Below are 23143 nucleotides of genomic sequence, written 5' to 3'. Positions count from 1 at the left end.
GCGAAATCTATTTCGAGGTGGATGAAGAGGACCCGGCCTTCAAACGCACCGATCCCAGAGTAGGTTGGATTGCATTGTGTATTTACCGGTTTGCGTCGTTATTTATGTCAAATTACACCCACGGTTTTGCGTAAATGCGCCAAAACGCACCATGCAGTCTACTATTTCACGAAAATAACAGATCATATTTGCGAGAGCGTGTGTGTATTTTTAACAACATATCCTAACAACACAAAAAAAAAGACATTTGAATCACGATTATCTATACTACAGACCTGATCTTCTCCTATACATGCGAGGTACAAAAAAAATGCAACTAATAATATCGTTTGTTATGGTATTTATCCAATCTACAGAAGAATGGCCCAAAGCCTCAGGGGATGTGCCTAATCCTTTAAATTCAGCCTCTTCAAATATTTTAGACTAGTAAAAAAAAAAATCGGATTAAGTGTGTTAGCTTTAGTAAGTCAGTAATTGCGAGAATAAAAAAAAACTCATAATGATTATACCAATACTACGAAGGAATACTACTATGAATAGTACTAATAATTATAATTCTTTTTACAGTACAATAATATGCTACAAATACCAATACATTACCACGATGTAGTCTATTTAGCATTAGGTTTGACTAAATTTGAATACTCTCCAATTCTAATTTATAATTTCATTTATCAATAAACCTTAAAATGAAAAATATTTCCCAAAGAAGTCTGTGTTTTAGCCACCGGTGTGATTCAACATCTACTATAAAACACAGTGTAATAATAATAATAATAATAATAATAATAATAATAATAATAATAATAATAATAATAATAATAATAACTGTTTATACTCTTCCCCAAAAATCCATGTCTGAATCATTACTGGCACACGAATATCCTGTCTGTTTTTATTCTTATTTTTTTATTATCTCTTTAAATAAATTCAGAGACAGAAATGTTTTTTTAAAAAAAAAAAATCACAATGTTTATATTCCAGTGTATTTCAAGTGCATTGTTTTTCAGGTATATTTTTTCCCCATATATATATAATTCAATATTCTCATTTTCAGCTTTTTATCATGTAAGCAAGGTACAACCAAAAAAAGGTGGAATATTCTTTAAATAAGAATTCAAGTATTCTTATGGAATGTCTAAAAAACGTAACAAATAGTACCACCAACTGTAAACTCTAAAAAATAGGAACTTGCCATGAACAATAGTCAAACTATTACTGTGGGTCTAAATGGGTATTTTTTTTTATCTTTTCTATCAGAAATAATTCACGCGAACGTAATAAAACAAACAGGTGGAGTTAAACCTCTATTTTACATGTCACAGAACAACATTCACAATTTTTTTAGACCACAAATTTACACTACAAATGTGTGTATTTACAATATAAAAATGTACAGGGTTTGTTTTCTCTAATTAGCCACGAAGGAAAAAAAAGACATAAACCTTTGTGGGGCTTTTAAAAGGTTTTGTTGGACTGAAGGCTCAATAAGAAAAAAAAATAACGCTGATAAATAACCAAATAAACATTTTGATTGTTACATTTTTTGCTTGCGTATAAGAGCAACACAAAACACAAAATAGAATAGTAATTTCTTGACATGAGCTATAAAAACTATTTTAGACTGTGATATCTAAAATAATTTTTATACAGACACGTGTTAAGTAGAAGGGGTAAGGTTTAAAGATCAGTGAGCGTTATTGTTTCTTTATGTCCAGGCTGCTCGCCTGTAACAGGATTCCAAACTTCAGAACCAGACTTTACGCCTATGATTTTTCACTGCGCACAGTACATGTGGATAGAATTTCTTGAGTCTCTGCTTTACCTCAAAGCTTCTCCAGACTTTTCGGGTTGGTCAGAATCTCCCTTGCAAGCCTCCAAGTCTGCTTGGCGGCGTTTTCCAGCGCCGAGTGAGGTTTGCCCTGGAACAAGTCGAGGTTCGGCAAGAAGTAATGCGGGCACCGGCGGCACTGCAGACACGATATGAGCTGCAGTAGAATGCCGTTCAGTCGGTCTCCCAGACAGTTTTCGTCCCAGTCCGATTCCCGTGGATGTTTCTCGCACTCGTAGGAAACCAAGGTCTTCATGTGGTAATTGTTGAGCGGCTGCCCGGGGAGTTCGAGGTGCCGGTCGCGCAGAGTTTTCAGCAGCGAGAGACACTTCTTTCTGCATCCGCCGAGCAGCAGCCTGTTCTCGGCCTCGGCGAACTGCAGCACCCAGGCGTCACTTTCGGCCGAGCTCTGCTTTCCGTTCAGCGAGTAGCACTCCTTGGAGAGCAGGTTAAAACCCTCAGCCTTGACCTCGGCCACACGGTTTGGACCGGGCCACGGGATATGTGGAAGGGGCCAGTGCGCAGCGCTGCGCGGCCAGATGCCTGTGCACTTGAACGCCGGTGTGATCTGGACAACGTAGCGGTCGCGGATGCGCAGCTTCACTTCGCTTGTATCGGCCACCATCTTGACCGAGTCGCGGTAGCTGCACTTGTCCACGGCCTGCGCCACAAGCGTCTGGAAACGCGAGCGGATCTTGCGCGCCGACAGGTATCCAGAGGCCGTGATGAACTCCACCCAGAGAGACATGCTGCGCTTGCGGCCGTCGCTCAGCTTCAGCACGGCGCAGCCGGGCAAGGAGCCGTCGTCCACAAAATTGAAGACGCCCATCTGGTTGAGATAGAGTACCACCTCGAACTCAGTGGGCGAGACCACCTCGAGGCCCTCGAACCGGTTGTCCAGCTCATTGAGTGAACTGATGAAGCGCGGCTCCTGCACCTCGACCTCCTTGAGCACATCTGAGACCACCTTGCACACCTCGCGAATGGTCTTAGCGATGGCCGCCTTGCGCGCTTGGCACTTCTCGTTGTAGTACTTGTTTAGGTGGTACACGAGCTTGGCCTGCGCGGCGATCATGTTGGGGCAGAGGTCCGGGTTATACACCGGAGGCTCGCAGTAACCCGACGGATCCAACGCGGCTGTTTGCACGGGAGCCAATGCTAGAGAAGAATAGGGACCTATTAAGAGCAGAAAAAAGTTTCCTAATACAAAAAACAAGCCTGCTATTTGTGCTCAAGGCACACGCGCGCTCTGATGCTTAAATCATCCGCTTTCGTTTTCTTCCTCAACAATAAATAAAAGGAATGTAAAAAAATATATATATATGTCCTCAGTGGTCGCAGTGATTAAAAGTCCATCGGTGCCGCATGCAAATACACACCGTCTCCGCGCACAGCAGTTAGGCTACAAACACATCTTGTCGGATTTCCCCGTCCTCACGCGCACAGTTTTACGCCCGCAGTTGTTTCGAAAAGTGCTGCGTGCTCGTTTTTGCGGAACGGTGTACAGTGCGTGTGTGTGTATATATATATGTGTTTGTGAGTGTATACATATATATGTGTGTGTGTGCTTGTGTATAAGTGTGTAAGTGTGTGTATATCCTCGCCTAACCGGTGTCGTCGGTGTGATTCAGGTCTCCGCACACACCGCGCTCCAGTGAAATTATAAAGGGAGGGGTTTTTAAGGGCGTCCAATGACGGAGCGATTCGTCACCGCTTTCAGGGTTTATGGACAGCGGATTAAACGTTGAGCTTTTATATATGAGCCTAAATTTAAACGGAGCCGCGACCGTAGGACAGGAAACACCTTTAGGAAACACTATGGGCTGAGAGAAAAAAACAGCAGGTTTTTTATTTTTATTTTATTTTATTTTATTTTATTTTATTTTATTTTATTTTATTTTATTTTATTTAGATGATGATGATGATGATAATAATAATAATAATAATAATAATAATAATAATAACAATAATAGCTATTATTGTTATTATTATTATTATTATTATTATTATTATTATTATTATTATTATTATTATTATTATTATTATTATTATTATTCATGTATTTATCTCTTTGATCAATTTAAATACTTCTCTTTTTTCCCTACCCCTGTGATGTATTATTTCGATGGCTGACTTTAACTCCGATGTTTAATTTCATTTCATTTATTCCACTTCATTTATAGCTTTATTGCGTTGTTACTTTGTTGTATTTCTAGTCTGCGTACAAAACGTGTTGCTCGTATTTCCAATAGAGATTACAGATTTAGAGAGGTTTATTTTCCATGTTTTTTTTTTTTGTTGTTGTTGTTTTTGTTGTTTTTGGTAATTTGCTGCTCTTCTGTATTTTCCTGCCCACAGTATTTTACGATAATACGCACTGTGCGGCAATTTGAAGCTGTAAATACTGGCATTTATGGTTCGTTTTGAAATAAGCTCTCAAATAGTCTGTACATTTTTAGATGTCTTTCTAACAACCTGAAGCTCGGATATTATACAGGTGCAGAGAATAATGAGTCGCATCACCTGATTATTGCAAAGGACGCACTTTGGGTATTATTAACCACCTCCATGATAGCATGTCCATTTAGACATTGTTTTTTTTTGTTTGTTTGTTTGTTTGTTTTTTTTTTTGCTTTGCTTTGCTTTGAATAACCGTGTGATATTATAAAACGAAGAGGACAGTTCCATTAAAAAAATCCCTCAAAAAAGATATTAAACGGTATTTAAAAGCTCGCAGCCATAAAAAGCTTAACGCGCAATGAATAATTGTGTTATTTATTATTCTTTACAGCAGACAGTGTGTGTGTGTGTGTGTGTGTGTGTGTGTGTGTGTGTGTGTGTGTGTGTGTGTGTGTGTGTGTGTGTGTGTGTGTGTGTTGTCGTCTGACGTGTTGATTTTGAATTCATTCACTACAATCTGTATTTTTTTTATTCTTATTTTCACACAGATTGTCTTTTATTTTATTTTATTTGTTATTTAATTCGGTTGTAGTTTTATTGAGTGCCGATTTTAAGGCTGGTTTTCTCCCGTAAATTATGTCGGCGACAAAAAAAAAAAAAGAAAAGAAAACCCTCCTATCATTATCACTTTTATTATTGTATTATTTTCAGACGTATTTCTCTTTCCGTGTAAATGTATACTATTATGTATTGTGTAATTAGTTCTATAAATACTACATCTACACCTAGTGGCTACTTCATTTGATTGCTTTGTGTTGTGTACTATTATATTTGATTTTTCTTTTCTGTATCACGTTCTGCATCGTTACTACTAAACCGAGTTTGCTTGATTTCGGTTTTAACTAAATTAGTTTCGGATATTTCAAGGTCACTCAGTGGGTTAATTCAGACTATAAGCAAAACACACACTCCGTCATCCTGAAAAGACTGAATGATTTCAACTGAGCTGCCTTCTGATGCTGCTGCAGCTGTGTTCAGCCTTGTCTCTGTCTCCCTGTGTGTGTGTGTGTGTGTGTGTGTGTGTGTGTGTGTGTGTGTGTGTGTGTGTGTGTGTGTGTGTGTGTGTGTGTGTGTGTGTGTGTGTGTTGGTGAGGCTGCAAAGCCGTAAACAGGCCTTTAAGAAGAGCTGAAGCAAAACCAGCTCATGGTTGGATGGAAACATTCAGAGTGTCCCTCCTCCTCCATCATGCACACACACACACACACACACACACACACACACACACACACACACACACACACACACAAACACACACACACACACACACACACACACACACACGCAAGCACACACACACACACACACACACACACACACACACACACACACACACACACACACACACACACACACACACAGACTGACGGTGAAGAAAGATAAAGGTATAGGATGCAATCATCTGTTTACAAAGCCCAATTAATATACTAATTAACAATTCATTGAATAATGATGGAATATGAATAAAAAACAGCACTCAGTCAAATCAGTGACATTTACAATCCCAGTTTAATGCTTTTTTAACCTTAACACTTATTATTCAGTCTTTATTATTAGTTCTACATCTGTATAAAATGGTTAGGAGGCAAAGTTAAGTAGAATAATACCTGATTTTTTTTATTGCTGCTACAACTGAGAATAAATACATAAGCAGTCAGACATCAGCAGAAATGAAATAATATTGAATATTAGAACGAAAATATTTTTTCCTCCAAAAGCAAGCATTATTTACAGAAGACACAGAATAACATCAGCTTATGTTCATTTGTGTTTTTAAAGTATGTATGGAGGTGAAATAAATCCTATATCGTGTTTCTGGATGAAGTGATTACTCAAGATGATCGTATCTGTGAATGAATGGATGATGAACATTCTCTAAATGCTATTCCCGGTGTGATGTGTGAAACAGCATGAGGGTGAAATCACAATTATTTTCCTCCACATTCAGAAGGAGTCTTTAAATCAGAGAGCTGGTCAATGTCTGGAACTCATGCTCCGTAGTGGGTTGGCCTTCACTGTATCCTGCTTGGCGCAGTCAACGTTGAAAAAGTTGCCAACCATAATTAATAGCTCTCTGCTGCTTTTGGACGAAGATCACATATTAGATCCCGATTGCTTCATGAAGCAAAATGTATAACAGGTGTACACCGAACTCACGTCTGCTCTTCACAGTCGATTATGTTTTTCTTTAATTCTTTGATTATTTATTTATTTATGCATTTTTTAAAAATCTATTTCCCAGGCCAAGAAAAATGGATGTCATTTCGAGGGGTACAAATATTAACTGTAGGAATATTTTATTAATATAAAAAAGGGTTTAATTAGTATCTTGGCAAATAAAGGATAAATTGTGATCTTCTGTTGACACTATTTTGTGTACCGTTCCATGCAAAATGGTATAACACACAGACACACTGACACACACACACACACACACACACACACACACACACACACACACACACACACACACACACACACACACACACACACACACACACAAACAAACAAATTAACAAATTCTCAGTTTTCTATATATAGGCAATAAGCAAGGTGCATTCTCTTTGAAAGTAATAATAATAATAATAATAATAATAATAATAATAATAATAATAATAATAATAATAATAATAATGTGATGGTCTGGAATCACATACAGGGTCTGTTCCAAGAGTCGGGAAGTGAGATAGATAGATAGATAGATAGATAGATAGATAGATAGATAGATAGATAGATAGATAGATAGATAGATAGATAGATAGATAGATAGATAGATAGATAGATAGATAGATAGATAGATAGATGGGTGGGTTGGTAGATAGATAGATAGATAGATAGATAGATAGATAGATAGATAGATAGATAGATAGATAGATAGATAGATAGATAGATAGATAGATAGACAGACAGACTCTGTGTATTTGTGCATCAAGCCCAGTACTCCTGGATTAGACCCTGGATTAAAAAATGAATGAATGAGCAAATAAATAAACAATAAAAACTGCTACACTGGTAGGAAGCAAGTTTGTAGTATTGAGTAAGATTCTACAGCTGGTCCACAGACAGCGGTTTTGTCCACTAGTTGTACTTCCCAGATTCTGTATGATTTTCCCTAGGATCAGACCTCGCACATGCTCCGGGTCAGTCCGCCCCATTGACCCTCATGTTCACTGGTAAAAAACACATTTATCCTGTGTATGTTTTTAATTCGTTGAGAAATCTGCTTCAACGGAAACCGCATCAAAGCATACTTTCGGAATTTTTATCTCATTGTGCGAGCAGTTTACCGAACCAACCCGAGCCATCAAATTGTAAGTGGCGTATAATTCATCTGCACTTTCAAAGCTGACCGAGCGGCACTTCATCTCCCCCTTGACCTCTCCCCTTTTTTATGTCTCTATAACATAGATTGCTGTGTGTGTCCATAATGTCCGACGTCTCTCTGGCGTTTCTGGGACAGCGTCTTTCGATACGGACGCTATTTCTGACCCAGTGAATGACGATGTGTGATCGTGTAAATCAATACAACTAGTCTGGCTTCCGCTCATGTTGCACGAGCATATGACCGAGGACACGTTTAGCTCGCTGAAGGCCCCTTTGTTCTCGAATTTCCTCCCCAGTGATCTCTTCATTTTTCTTCTGGCCCTCTCGTCTTGTTCTGATGATCCTTCTTGTCAGGACGTTTCGCTAAGCCCGTAATGGCTCTTGTCAAACAACCAAAATTGGCATGTGACACCACACTTAACTGTCCCACAAGAACCCTTTAAATTAGGGCTCAAATAACCTTCTGGTTTTACAGGAGATCTGACGGAGAAACACAAACCCTGGATCTTTGAGGATTTTCGATGAACGTTGTATTTGTTTGTAGCAAAGATAAAATATTCCACCGTGTCGATGTGTAAGATTAATCTTTTATGATGGATACACAAATTATTTTAAGAGAAAGTTCGTGTTTGAGCTAATGAGTGCATTCGGAAAGCTGACACTGCAAACTCAACGACGTTTAGCGACAAACAATTAAAGCTAAAGAAGCAGATGTCTGCTTTATTATAGAAGTATCACTCTGGATTTGCACACAATGTCATTTCCAGCCAAACCCGATACGAAAAGCGGCGAAGGATTAAAACGTATTCGGAGCTTTCCTGCCATTGTCACCCTCTAATTAGTCCTCTAATAGTCATTTTTTACATGTCGGTGTTAATAATCCTATTATTCAGTGACAAAAAGAGGTCATTGTGGCCATATTCCATCATCACACAGGGACAGTTCTTTGTGCTGGTCCCATCATCCTTTTCGAGACGCTCTTTGTGCTCAGGAAAGAACGGCAAAAAAAAAAATGGATCCGAGCCAAAAGGCGTCGCTAGGTCACAGCACAGATTATCAAGTGGATTTAATGGAGTGGCGTAGTCGAATATAAATCAGATTAAGGGCCTCGTTGTTTGAGAACAGCGATATTACCATGGAGTGCAGGCGTTGTGAGAGATCACATTATACAAGACGGACACTTATTATGACATATCCTTTTCAACTAGCTGTGACTGGATAGCAGAATTGTCATTGAGTTTTCGTAGCCGAGGCGAATTCGGTTATTCCAGGCAATATGGCCGCACCACAGGACTCCCAGTTAATTTCCTTTTGCCTCCTGCCTGTCAGCCCCCTACCTTCTACGCCTCGGATCCAGTCCCTCCATTTGTTTTAGTTTCCATGCCGCATTAGCGACCTCCTCCCATGGGGTGTTTGGTAGCCGAGGACAAAACAGCCCGAGGCGCACATTTTAGAGGCCAGAGCCATGTTCGGAGCAGCACGGCAAGCTAAAGCCATATGTGCTTAAACCACCTCTATAAACCCCAACCTTAAGAACACAAATTAACTTTACTGCTCTTTAAGTGCTCAGAGGGAGGCCAAGAGAGAGAGAGAGAGAAAAAAGAGGGAAAGAAAGAGAGAAAGCATCCAGAAAAAGATCCACATGAAGCACTATACTGTTTCACTTCAATATGCAATGCTCAATGGCTTTGCTGATAAATGACAGCCAAGGGTTTGCATAGAAGTTATTTATCATGTGGGTCAATTTTAAAAAAAAAAAGAAAAATTAAAATTATTATTTTTTTTTAAATCCGGAAGATCTCGAGAAATCCTCAAGGTTTTAGCATTGTGCATTGTGTTCAACAGCGCAACAATCCCCACTCGCTGTGATTAATCTTAATGTGCGTGAGAGACGGCTTGTGTCTAGAGGTTGAGTCTGTAATCATTTGCCCGCTGACCCGATGATACACAAACCGAAAGCATCTTCACAACAGCCCTGGCGTGGACAATGCGCTAGATGCGTTTCAAATTAATAACGCCGCCCCTTTCTAAGAGCGGGTGCTGAGCAGCCGTTTGTGGAAGGAAGAAAACAAAGGGGAAAGGAGGAATGGAGAAAAAGAGGCTTCTCGCTTGTTTTCTCTCTTCACCAGGTTGGGGGGCTTTGGGTAATGAAATGGTGGCGGATGAAGCCCATGATGAAATTAGGCCATGTAACCCAAATACGAGATGAAGGCTTCATAATTGCAAGTTCTCGAGATCTGAGGTGCCGGGTGCCAACTGTCGGAGCAGGGCTAATGATGACAAATGTCTCTGTATGCAGATTGCATGAAGGGAGGGGCAGAGAGAGAGAGAGAGAGAGAGAGAGAGAGAGAGAGAGAGAGAGAGAGAGAGAGAGAGAGAGAGAGAGAGTGAGAGAGAGAGGTGGTCAGCAGGAGGGAGAGGGAGCCAGTGAGCCGCTGAAGTGAAAGTGAGACAGGCGACAAAAAAAAAAAAAGAAAAAAAAATGAAGGAAAAAAGTACAAAAGAATAATGACTCGTGTTATCATCTAGGACTGAAGTACGGAGTCTGCGGAGCGGAGGGCGAGAAATGCAAAGACGTGTCTGTGCGGTTCGTCGTTAGCTTTTTGGTTCCTACTGAACGACTGCAGGGACAGAACAGAGGAAGCAGTTCTCTATGTTATCAGCTAGAACTGAAAGGATTAAAACAAGAAAAATATTCAGCTGTTTCACTTTAGAACTGGGTTCGTACCTAACAAACCAAATGGGAAGTTATTTTAAGTATTATGATGATTTTAAATAAAAGATAATAGTCTGTTTTTCTTGTTTTCATGTTGAATCCAAAGCCAAGTGGATTATAGCACTAAAAAAAAGTCTAAGTTTATTCTTTGCTGTGGGTTTTATTTTTTATTTGCTGTGTATTGAACCAGCAGAGAGAATAAATAAATAAATAAATAAATAAATAAATAAATTTAAAAAACATGGATTAAAGGTTGTATTAGGTTGTAGGCTGGCTTATTAGGCACGAACTAAGTCTTTTTTAGGTGTCTATTGAAAAGAAAATGGAAGAAAGAAGAATAAAACAAACAAATAAAACATTTATCATCTCGGACTGAAAATCATGTGGATTTTAGCACAAAAATGTTCAGCTGTTATTTATTTATTTATTTATTTATTTATTTATTTATTTATTTATTTAACTAAAACAATGGAAGAAAAAAAGTAAAAGAAAAAAGAAAAAAAAAGTAAAAAAAAAATCACAAATACAGCATTTTTTTATGTTATAATCTCAGACAGAAAGTTATATGGATTTTAATACTAAAAAACATTATCCAGGTTTTATTTATTTATTTAACTAAAACAATGGAAGAAAAAAGTAAAAAAAAAAAGAAGTAAAATTTAATAGATTATTTATTTGTTTGTTTGTTTGTTTGTTTGTTTGTTTGTTTATCCTGGTGCCTACTGAAACAATAGTTAAATAGAACAAATAATTAAAAACAAACAAATAAATATAAAAATAAATGGATAACTTTATTTATGACATTAGTCTGAAATTCATGTGGATTATAGTGTACAAAAATGTACAGCTACTGAAACCATGGGGAGAACAAAAGAAGAAATAAGTAAATTGAGAAATAAAGCAACATATAAATTAATAGTCATCAGTCATCATCTATGACTGAAGGTCGGGTCAAAATGATTTCGTAGTTGTTCGTGTTATTTTTTTGGTTTCTACTGAAACGAAAGAGAAAATATTATAATGAAAACACATGAATCAATCCAGTCAATGAGCAATCATCTGAATAAGCAATGAATCATTGAACTCAAAGTTGTGCAAATTAGAGTGCTAATAAATGTGTTTTATGTGTTTTAATTTGCACTTCGGTCGGCTTGTCGATGCAAACCGAACCATTTTCTTAAAAAACAACCAAAAAAAAAAAACAACAACTAAAAAAAGATTCAGAAGACTGACACTTTGCTCTCATCCCCAAAGGGTCATGAGCATGAGCAATAACAAGGACACTCGGCTCACATCCTAAATAGCCTGCCTTGCATATTCTGCCTTAAACCTGCTCGTAAATCAGTCTGTGTTTATAGCGAGCAGTGAGGTTGGCTATTAAAAGAGCAAGGAGCTTTAGTGTTGCTGCAAGGCCCCAGCTTTCCCCAATTTGTTGCGTGAATGGCTTTATGAAAGAGATCTGGGTCACTACAGAGAGAGCCCCCTTTTTTTTTGTGTTTGCCCTCACCCCATCTGTGTCATCTGGTGGTCCTGTGTGAGAGGGGCGGCATCGCAGGGAGGCGGGGCCGTGTGTGTGTGTGTGTGTGTGTGTTGGAGGGGGGGTTCTCCCTGGTGACTGGGGCCAGTTGTTTTATGGACTCGGCAGAGTGGTGCAGGCAGTTCATAAGTTGCCGGTTCCTTTGTTTAGCACAATGGGAGGACACGTGGGAGGCGACACGGCCATATTGACATATATCATTTCCATTAGTAACACAGACAAACCCCCAGCACACTTCGCTTCCGTGGTCCGTCTCAGCCGGTTCACAGAGATGACCCGGAGATCTCACGAAAAGTTATAGTTATGAAAAAAACCATCACTGTTGTTCTGTGATAGATTTTTACAAAAAAAAAAAAAAAACTGCCCCAAATTTGTGTTACCAATATATTCATGAATATTCATGAAGTTTCTCATCGTGTTATGGTTAGTGATTGCGGCTGCCACCAACAAGCCTCGATATTTTATTCCTCCGGATTGACTGTGAGTGATGTGGAGAGACAGATTCAGACTCACCGATCCTCCCGGTACCGAGCGGCAGCACGCGGGCCTAGTGGCCAGCCGCTTATATTACACGCTCATTAACACCATATGAGTGCCATTGTGAAGCTTGACACGCCATCTCAATGAAGGTTAAAATGATTGATACCTTTAGGGTGGATTTATGCAAGTGTCATTTTGGGAGGATTTAAATTTCACACTGGTTAGAAATGAGAAATTAGGTTTTATGAATACATTCGAGGCAGATGTGCTCGGCAGAGTGGCGTAATGCCCGAAAAGAAAAGCTGCATTAATGTAACTAGACAATTTCTTTCCTTAGGCAAGTAAAACATGTACATACTTTCTTTCAGTAAAAGCCTTTTATTATATCGATCTGGATAATCTATGCAAGCAATAAAAGTCAACAGGATGTGTATGTAGGATAATAATTAATAATAGAATAATATAGTAAATATATACATATATATATATATATATATATATATATATATACAAACATATATATATATATATATATATATATATATATATATATATATAGAGAGAGAGAGAGAGAGAGAGAGAGAGAGAGAGAGAGAGTTTCCTATAAAAGTGTGTTTTAAAGTGTTAATATTCATTTTTATCAGTTTTAGTTTTTACACAGTCAATTACAATTACATTCATTCATTCATTTTCTACCGCTTTATCCGAACTTCTCGGGTCACGGGGAGCCTGTGCCTATCTCAGGTGTCATCGGGCATCAAGGCAGGATACACCCTAGATGGAGTGCCAACCCATCACAGGGCACACACACTCTCATTCACTCACACACACACACACAACGGACAATTTTCCAGAGATGCCAATCAACCAACCATGCATGTCTTTGGACCGGGGGAGGAAACCCGGAGTACCCGGAGGAAACCACCGAGGCACGGGGTGAACATGCAAACTCCACACACACAAGGCGAACATGCTAACCACTAAGCCAGCATGCCCCCTATTACAATTACAATGTCTGCTAATTTCTTAATAAACAACACATCCTATATTTAACCGTTTATAATCACGTGATATTATGGAATCTCTGTACGACATCTTCATTTCTGTCATGACGTACGTAATAGTATCGTTGGTAGCCAGACATTCAGTCACCAGCCTCTCGTTTATCTCTCTTGCATCGAGATAAAATGACAACACAAATAAAAACCCACAGAAAGCAGCAAGAAATTAAGACTTTTCATTATCAGGAAGCTTTACAGCTTTACCTCTAACTGTTACACAGCACTGACACCGGAGACTCCTTCTGGAAAGGTTTAATGGATGGTTAGTTCAAGGAAATGTCACCATATCAGCACCTATCACTTGTTACCATGACAGTGGGATGTGTTAGCTCAGTGGTTAAGGTGTTGGACTGCAGCTCGGATAGTAGTGAGTTCGAACCCCAAGTCTGCTGCTGCTGAGCCCATGAACAAGGCCCTAAAGCTTCAGTTGTATAAAATGTGATCCAATTGCTCTGGATGACGGTGTCTTCCAAATGCTGTGAATATTTAGTGTAAATTACATCAGCTGTTTCTAATAAGGTTAGAAAATAAATTCGGACCTTCCGACCGACCCGAGATGACAATTCCAGGTAAACGTCACATTATTGTCCATTACGTGATGTCATTTCCTGAAAAAAGTCACAGAATCTACAAGTATATAATGAATTTTTTTTTACAAAACCAGACCGTATTCAATTTTCCTTCTGACAAATTAGCACAAATGGCATGAAAGTGTCCGGACTTTAACACACAAGCCACTTCGGTATTTCTACTCTTTTGGAGCTGCTCTTTCACAGCTTCTTCCCCTGGCCAACTGTACACCGTAATCAAAATTCAGCAGCCGTGCACTTCGTGGTGAAACCAGTGGAAAGGGCTGGAAGTCTGCCTCAGGGCCTCTGTGGGGCTTAGGAACAGCCCTCAGGCTAAAAGAGCCATGCAGAGCCAACGCGAGCTCTGACATGATAAAACATTCAGCAGTGACAGTGTCAGCATTCGGGCCTTCAGCAGGTTCATGAGTGCTCTGGGTGCAGGGAAAACTTTCATCATTAGTGAAGTTCAAGGAAGTCCGGTCAAGCGTGATCGGATATATATGTTTCATTTTCTCACCTACATCCTTAAGATCGATCACATTGTTCATCTGACAGACTCTAATGAAATAGGACAGTTACAGTATGAGAACGAGTAATATAATCACCAACGCTTGTGTGAAGTATCAATCCCATTTTACACCACAAAACATTATCCTGATTTGGCAGCATCACTTGCAATTCGCTCGTATGTTACTTAACACGTTACATGTCTTTAGAATGACTAATCTCCAGCTACAGCGTAACGATTACGAGCCGTTGACCAAAACAGAGCTCCGGTTTCTTATGAAAGATTTCAATTATACTTCGAGAATTTTCAGCTGAGAAAATCTCAAGAATTGAAAAAAAAAAGAATAAGAAAAAAAAACAAAAAAAAAAAAAACCCACAAACAAACATAAATAAGTAAGTAAGTAAGTAAGTAAGTAAGTAAGTAAGTAAGTAAGTAAGTAAGTAAGTAAGTAAGTAAGTAAATAAATAAATAAATCATAGCCACCAATATAGGTTCATTGATAAGATATTGTATATATGCAGTATTTTTAGTACTTTTGCCTCTCAGAATTTTGCCTTTCACCTCCAGGGATGGAATTTTGATACCTGCTTCCAACCGGTGTATGTGAAGATTGCACGTTCTCCCTGTGCTTTCATGTGTTTCCTCTGGGTTCTCTGGTTTCTTCCACTGCCTAAAGACATGCATTGTAGGTTGATTGCCATCTGTCAGTGTGTGTGTGTGATTTGCCCTGTGGTGGGTTTTAACCCTCCATCCAGAACGAACCCTGCATTTTGTCCTCAGTCCTTTTGGATAAACGTCAGACCTCGTGTGGGATAATTAGTAATAAAAATCGATGCATTGATATTTGAACTATATAAGATTTCTAGCTCAATTTATGTTTTTGGTTTTATAACATCTTTGTCTCACAAATATAATATTTCATTTACTTTTGCTGTGCCATACAATCCCAGTCACAGTACCTCCGTCTAGCAATACATACTGGTACAGGAGCTTCCTTAAAAAAAAAATGGTAGTATGGTACATACAATTGTAAGAATAGTGAATGTATGTTAAACCCTGTCAAAATATCACATCTCGGAAGCTCCAGGTATAAGAATGCATACGGTTTTGCATATTGTACGAATTGCACTGAGGCTCAACAACAAAGCTATTGTCTTTAGACAGAGTACAATATGAGCACAAACTGGTGGAGTATCAGAATTAACCAGACAACACAACATAAGAGAAGTAAGTGTGCTAATTTCATAGGACATGCAGTATTAAGCAACTCTATCATCTGAACGCCGAGTACTTCGAGTAATGAATTAGAAAAGTGCATGAGATATTAATCAAAGATGAAAATAGTAAATACAAGAACCAGGTCAAAGCTTTGAAATCGCGCTGATTTCACGACAGTGGCAGTTCACTTCGGCTTCCTTTCGGCGAGGTTTGGAAATGACTGGAGCTTGAGAGCATGCAAAACGTGTTGACACCCGTCTAACGAAGGAGGATTAGCCGTTTACAGAAGCCGAAATATGATGGGTCAAGGCGAGGAGGCGCTTTCACCGCAACTCCAACGCTGTGTAATGAATGAATGACAGGAGAAGAGGAAACTGCCAGTCGGCTGCCGCGAAGCTCCACGGCTCCCCTTGATCATCTTTGGCTGCCTCCTTCTCAACTCTGCCTGGAAAAGCTGCTTTTCTCCCCCTCTTTCTCTACGTCTGTGCTTTATATTCAGCCTAATTTACACATTTAAGACATTTTTGTTTCCTGATTTGCAACCCCCCCCCCTCTTTTTCAGTCTGTGAACCCACACTTGCAAGTTTGTCTCCCTCTTTGAGATCTTCTCTCTCTCTCTCTCTCTCTCTCTCTCTCTCTCTCTCTCTCTCTCTCTCTCTCTCTCTCTCTCGTACTCTCACTCTCTCGCACTCTTTTTCCGTCTGCCTTGGGGCGATGAGCTAATTTCAGGTTCCATAATTGCAGCGTGTTGTACACCTGCCTGCTATTAATTCTCCCCCGTCATTCACTCTCTCTGCTGCTTAATGAGATATTATTGTAATTGTTGTTATTATGGTGTTTGCCGTAATTAACATGATTGATGTCGGTGCTAGGGGAGGGTTTATTTTGGCACTCCAATGGACAAGGGGATGTTTGTTTTCTTGGACGGGGACCTAGCTGAGGTAAAAAGGATTGCTCATTCCTCTAGACGTTCGGACGGATTTTAAGTAAAGGAGTAGGTTTTGTGTGTGGGGAGGTGGGGGTGGTTGGAGGACGCCCTAATGTTGTGTTTAAAGGAAGAGAACGTCTTTGACCGTTTGTTTCAAATGCTGTTGTTCAGCTATTGGTGTAGATACAATAGAGAGTAAAGTAAAGGCAAGTAGGCCCCTAAATCTTTCCTTTCGGCAACTAGCAATCCAATTATTGTTTGTTCTCAAAGTTGGCTGTGAAATTTAATCAGGAGTTCTATATCACAATTCACAAATATCACGTATTATAATCCAGTTAATTATAGAGTTATTATTAATAGTATCATATTTGTCTGGACCCCTGAGTAGTATGGGCTTAATCCAACAGAGTGTAGGGTTCAAAGGAGAACCCTTTTAGAAACCGAACAATCTTAATCTCATATGGACAACTCAAGCTAACAATTCGGAATCCTTCTGAAAAGCGTCCATCCATCTATCCATCCATCCATCCATCCATCCATCCATCCATCCATCCATCCATCCATCCATCCATCCATCCATTCATGATCTTCAGTGAGAGCTTCAGTGAATCTGTGACCTATAACACTAACACTGGACACAAGGTGAAGCAGTTCACCCAGGATGGTTTCTCCAGTCCAAGTCCACCACATGTCATTGTAATCTAAGCTCAGAATCAAACCCAGAGCTCTCAAGCTGTGAGGTGGCAATGTGACACCGTACCACTAAGTTTGGTGACCTCTTACGATGCTTAGAAATGGTAGAAAGCTTGAGCTACTCTGTTTAGAAAATAAATGTAGAACCTCATAGAATCATATTTGGTTTGTTCATCTAAGAACACCCTTAATAGCTCTTTGTGGAACCCAACAACAAGTATATCATAGAGGAGCCCGATAACTGCTTCTTTGGAGGGAACCTTTAAAGGACTTTTTTTTTAAAAAAGATTGTATTCCTTGGAAGTCTATCTGCACATTTATTGGGAAGTCTGTGTGTGTTTTCAAACACACCTCACCTACCTGCTCTACCCTGTTAGCTGTTTTAATGGGCAGATGCCCCTCGAGAGCTCATTATGTTCCATAGTCTCGTCTGGAGCTGAGTGGAGCCCAGTCTTTCTTTCACCTCTATTTTTCGTCACGCACACATGTACAGATACACACACACACACACACACACACACACACACACCACCCCCACATGCCTTGCATACGTATTGCTCGAGCTAGTTCCAGCTAAGGTTGGTGAAAATGAAATGCAGATGCCAAGCCAACTGATGTTAAGTATTTTTGGAAATTATGTGCAGGAATCCAAGTTTGGACTGAAAGCCTGATTTCCAAAACATACTTGCAAGCACAGCTCCAGGGTCTTTCTCCTGAACGTGGCGCTTCAAAAGGGGCCGAGCCCTTTTGTCCGTGCTTTTCTCAGTCTGACAGCCGTTTAACGCCACACGACCTGCATCTTGAGTGGCACTGCCGTGGCACTCCAATCCTGTTAAAGGCACTGATCAGTGTTCCTATGCATTCTGATGTGTTTGAAGCTTTTTCGCATTTACGGAAAGACCCAGCCAGTCTTGCTTTAAACTACAGAGTTGAGCTTCTTTCATCTAGGCATCATGCTGTGAAGCCTAATCACAAAAACCTTTACAACTATGAATACAGAGAGAGTTTCTCAATTTGTTGATGAGAATAATGAATGGCCCGGAATACAATACTGGAATGAGAACCGATGGTGAGTGAAATGCAATCAGTTGATTCGTTTTAGCTTCATGAGGTCAGTGGAATTTTGTTTTTCCAAACTATTTTAGTTCTCATGTTTCTTCATCCATCCTTCTCGTCCTCTCTACTCAAAATCAATGAAACGCCCAAATGTATTCAAGCCTGTTCAAAGGGATCCAGAGAAGAAAAGGCTGAGCATAATGCCTAATAGGTGCTTTAGTAATTCCTGGGTTTTCATAGCTTAATCTGTTCTGAAAGGCCCAGCCAGTAGAAGAGAGGCCTGCAAATGGCCTTCAGTGTTAATGCGATGTGACTTCTGTACAATAAGGGCACTAGAGCTCCAGAAGTGCACTCCGCATACCTACTTTTTCTTCTGTCCTCATTCAGCCCTCTGAACCTGCTGTTTAAATGTTGCATAAGTTAGGGTGGATAAGCCTCTCTAGCATTCTCTTCCCATAATTTTAAGACCTCTTCTTAAGACTATTATTTCTCTGAGCTTGCAAGACGAATAGATAGACGTAGTTGAGCTAGGGAGCTCTTTTGTTACAATTCACCAATTGGTTTGCACAATCAGGGGCGCTGTTGTGTATAAAACACACTCATAGCATGCCTCATTTCTCCTCTTTGGCTTTTGTAAGAGTATTGGTTTGCTCTTTTGGATGCCAATGCCCAAATACAATACATACTTATTCAGGATGTTACATGTGAATGAATATGAAGCGTACTGGCTACCATGAGAACACACGGTTGTATACTAGAAAAGGGATTTGGATTGTTAAAAAGCTGATAATTATTGTCATTTCTGTAGAGTTTCTTAAGTTAAAAGTAATTGTGAATAGGTTATAAATAGGTGCTAGTTACTATGGTGTAAGTGGAACAAAAAATTACGACCTACTGGCTCCAGTTTTGTTGATTGGCCCTTAGTTGGCTTAGCTGATCAAATTCATCACACTGTCATTGTTTTAATTGCACTATTTATTATAATGGCTAATCATGGAAAGCTACAATTCCAAGGAAGGAAGCTGCAGGATGTTAGCAGCGCAGACACAGTAACATCACTACAGCTGGACTTAAAACACTATCAGTCCTGAACAATACCATTTACACAGCATTTCTTGGTATATGTTTGGTTTTGATGAGTTTTTGATCATTTTTCATTATTTATCATCATAAATGATACTAATATTTTATGCTGTGTTTTTTAAAAGAGCGCTTATCCTTGTAGTATCGTCGTCCCCGTCGTATACGCACAAACTGGCCCATTCCTAAAGACGTGTGCATCTTGCATACCAGTTTCTCTGAATTTCACAGCCTGGTGAGCTGCAAAATAAAGATCCCCCTAGTACGAGCCCTTTTGCCTCCGACGGTAACTCATTAATCAAGATCTGATTTCGGTGCAATAGTTCAATCAATGAGGAAATGCCTATGATCCAGCTTTAGGGAGCATTTACTCACACGAGCAATAAATCATTTTATGAACTGGCCGTCCTGCTTGCACTTTGTGAGTGCTCCTATTTCAGCCATTTCCTTTTCACATGGGAGAGAGAAAGTGCAGGAAAGAGAAAGATAGTGAGAGGGATTGTTACCAGAGAATCCCCTTTAGCATTGTATGCGAAAGTCTTCGCAGGATTTTTTTTTTGAGGAGCATGTCTTGGTTTTTTTACTCAAACTCTACATTCATATGGAGAATGTTAACTTTGTATCTTTGAGACTGTTACAGTAAGTCATCTTTGGCGGTTTTAGGACCTAGTATGGCTAGGTCTCTGACCCTGGAGAAAACCGCTTGCATTAATATGCTGTAATCCGTTGTAATTAGTCAGCTTGCTACACGCCAAACAGCTTGTCACAAACTGTCAGTTTTGGCAGGCCTGCAAGATGGCCTGCAGTCCCTGTGGCCAGCAGAGACATGGACACTTCTGTCATCCATCTTTTCCTCCTTCTGGTCTTCAGATGTGATCATTCAGTTATGCCATTCATGCTGAATTTAATCTGGCGCCTGAATTAAATATGCTTTAGTAATACCTATTCTGTGACATGGTAAAAGGTGTCCTAATATATACCTAATCGACAGACATGACCACACAAACACCAACAAGACTGTTTAGCCGAAAGCTCATTTTCCATTCCAGGGGAAGACCTGCCTGTCTAGATGCACCTCATGGTAGGATGTGATATGCAAAACCCAAAATAATCCCAATAGCACAGTCAAAATAATTATGTCAGTAAGCCACATCTCCTCCCACTTCCACAAGCCTGCAGCAAGAGTGAGACATCTGCTGATGAGCAACATCCAAAAGCTCCGCCTGTGCACACTGCGGGATTAGCTGGAGTAAAACGATTTAAACTATATAATTACAAGGGGATCAAGTGCAAATTATCTACTGCACTCAACAGCCAGATTACCTCCTGAGCTTCCTCTAGAACCCTCTCACAAGGCCCTCGGGGTAAAACCATCTTCTTAACCACACCAATGAAGTTGTTGCTGTGTTTGAAGAAGGAATCTTGTAAATTTGAGGACATCTATGCCCTTAAGGTGTCAATAGATATAGTCTCCTCTTTACACTGTTAGAAGCAGAGGGCTGATAGGCCATGCATGACAGGCAGAATTAAAAGAGGCTAGGCAAATGTGTAATGCAATAAAGTGGTTGTGAGACGAGCGAGACGGGAGGGATAATAGATCCTTGTAGGGTACTACAGGGGCCGAGGCCCAGGACAGGTAGAAAGACAAGATTAATTGCAGAAGAGAGAGGCACTCATTGCTCATCAGGCAGCCCACTTTTCCCTTGGTTGCACACACCCACACACACTAACAAGCTTAACGCTGTCCTCCGTGGTCTCGAATACACTTTCATTGCTGGTTCCTTTGTCCGTCACTCTTTTCTTTACCGGTCTCCCTTATTGTCGCTTTCTGTTTTGCTCACCAACATCCCTGTCTGTGTATCTGTCTTGTCCCCCTTGTCTAGTTCTCTTTCTTGTCTCCAGTCACCAAGAGCAGGAATCTCTCTCTCTCTCTCTCTCTCTCTCTCTCTCTCTCTCTCTCTCTCTCTCTCTCTCTCTCTCTCTCTCTCTCTCTCTCTCTCTCTGACTGCTCTTACTGGAAGAGATTTTCCCTCGTCTTAAGCTGCTGGATCCCCTGAACAGCAGCCATTAGTGTGGGCTCACTGAAAACACCCTAAAGAAAATCAGGCTCAGTCTTCCAAGCTCCTTAACTCACACCCACACAAGCTGTTCAGTTGAATCTATGTGTAGGTGGTTATTTTATTTATTTAGTTTTTAGTTTTATATATATATATATATATATATAGCTAACTGCCTTATTGTGCAGCAGTATAGTCCTGTTGTTATGTAAATGACTAACAAATGCTCGAGTACGCCATAATAGAAGGGAACAGAAAAACAAAATAGACATTTAAACTGAAACACATTTGTGCACATTGAATATTTCAAGAAATCGGTTTTAGACATCATCTATAGTCAAACCTTGCTGACCATTTGAGATATTTATCTGTGGTTCACACAGTGCTTTTCTATCCTTTTTTAACACCTCGGTCTTGCCCGACATCCAGAGCCTCATCACCCTGCCACATGCTCTCATACACCCTAAATGTATAGTGACAGTGATTATGCAAAACCACATCTTCTTTCCCGGTGATACCTGCTCAGGAAGACACCGTTCCTTTATTGCAGCTGAGATATGGACTCGGCTGCAAAGAATCTGAAGGAATTTTAAATTCGCTCATTTTCAGGCCTTAGAGCCAATGTCACGGACCGGAGAAGATCAGATGGGAAATGCGACATTTGATTTTAAGGTGTTTTTCGTCTGGAATTTTAAAAAGGAGCCTAGTGAAAAAAGATGAGAAATTTTGGGGAAGTGTGTGGGCTTGGGCTTAGTGTGATGATGCATTGAGGAAGGAAGCAAAGTATTTGGTTTATAACTTAAGGAATAAAATATGACAGGAATATTATCAATAGGTGGAGGCATGGGTGGGTGGAGGGGTTACAGAGTTACTGATACCCTAAATCTGATTATTTTCCTATAACACTGCTTCATACAATATAAAAATATAAACCCAGCTTTTCCTGTTAAAGCGTAAATGCTGAAAAGATGCTAAATATTGCAAAATCTAAAGTTTCAAATTTCTCCTATTTTAACAAAAACGTTGACACTGGAGACTCCTTCCAGAAACGGTAAACAAACGTCTCCTTATAGCTTCGCCGTATCGACGGATATTCTTAGACTATGTGAAGCCTAATGCCTACAAGACACTGTGAAACAACTGGCTGTTACTATGGAAACAATAGCATATTAGAATATATTCAACAATATAAACCTGTGGTTTGAAGTACAGCTGAAACTCCTGGTAGATTAATCAACATTTTCTGACCAATCAGATTGAAGAATGCAGCAGTACTGCGGTACTGTAATGTAGTTTACACACTAAAACCATTTATATAAGATGGTATACATTTATTTTTATTCCATTATGAATGCAATTTATTCCATTTATTTCCATTTCCATTTATTCCATCCTATTTATTTTATTCCATTATGAACGCTATGTGGTAGCTTTGTGTTGGGCTACTGATCGGAAGGTCATTGGTTCGAGCCGCAGGTCCACCAAGCTGCCACTGCTGGGCCCCTGAGCAAGGCCCTTAGCCCTCAGTTGCTCAGTTGTAAGTCACTCTGGATAAGGGTGTCTGCTAAATGCCGTAAATGTAAATGTATTTATATAAGTAATTGTTATGAGTTTCCGGTTCACCTC

The 23143-nt window shown here is 39.7% G+C and overlaps 2 protein-coding genes across 8 annotated transcripts in view; one reads left to right on the top strand and one right to left on the bottom strand.

Annotated features, from left to right (window-relative positions):
- The window catches only part of nbeab (neurobeachin b), a 417880-nt gene that overhangs the window by 302531 nt on the left and 92206 nt on the right, over positions 1-23143 (top strand). For all 7 annotated transcript variants that reach the window (XM_047820677.1, XM_047820673.1, XM_047820672.1 and 4 more), the window contains one exon: positions 1-59. This exon is cut by the window's left edge and continues 78 nt beyond it. In XM_047820677.1, the coding sequence (XP_047676633.1) occupies positions 1-59 (59 nt within the window). The remainder of the gene's footprint in view (positions 60-23143) is intronic.
- mab21l1 (mab-21-like 1) lies at positions 898-3466 on the bottom strand. The gene is made up of 2 exons (XM_027160556.2): positions 3211-3466; positions 898-2989 (listed from the first exon to the last, which is right to left on the bottom strand). Exon 2 carries the CDS (start codon positions 2904-2906, stop codon positions 1827-1829), a length of 1080 nt encoding a protein of 359 aa, XP_027016357.1. The 5' UTR covers positions 2907-2989; positions 3211-3466; the 3' UTR covers positions 898-1826.

Source organism: Tachysurus fulvidraco, chromosome 11 (genome assembly GCF_022655615.1).
Source record: "Tachysurus fulvidraco isolate hzauxx_2018 chromosome 11, HZAU_PFXX_2.0, whole genome shotgun sequence".
NCBI lineage: Eukaryota > Metazoa > Chordata > Actinopteri > Siluriformes > Bagridae > Tachysurus > Tachysurus fulvidraco.
Note: the sequence above shows the minus strand (reverse complement) of the source record. Positions and strands in the feature narration are given on the sequence as shown.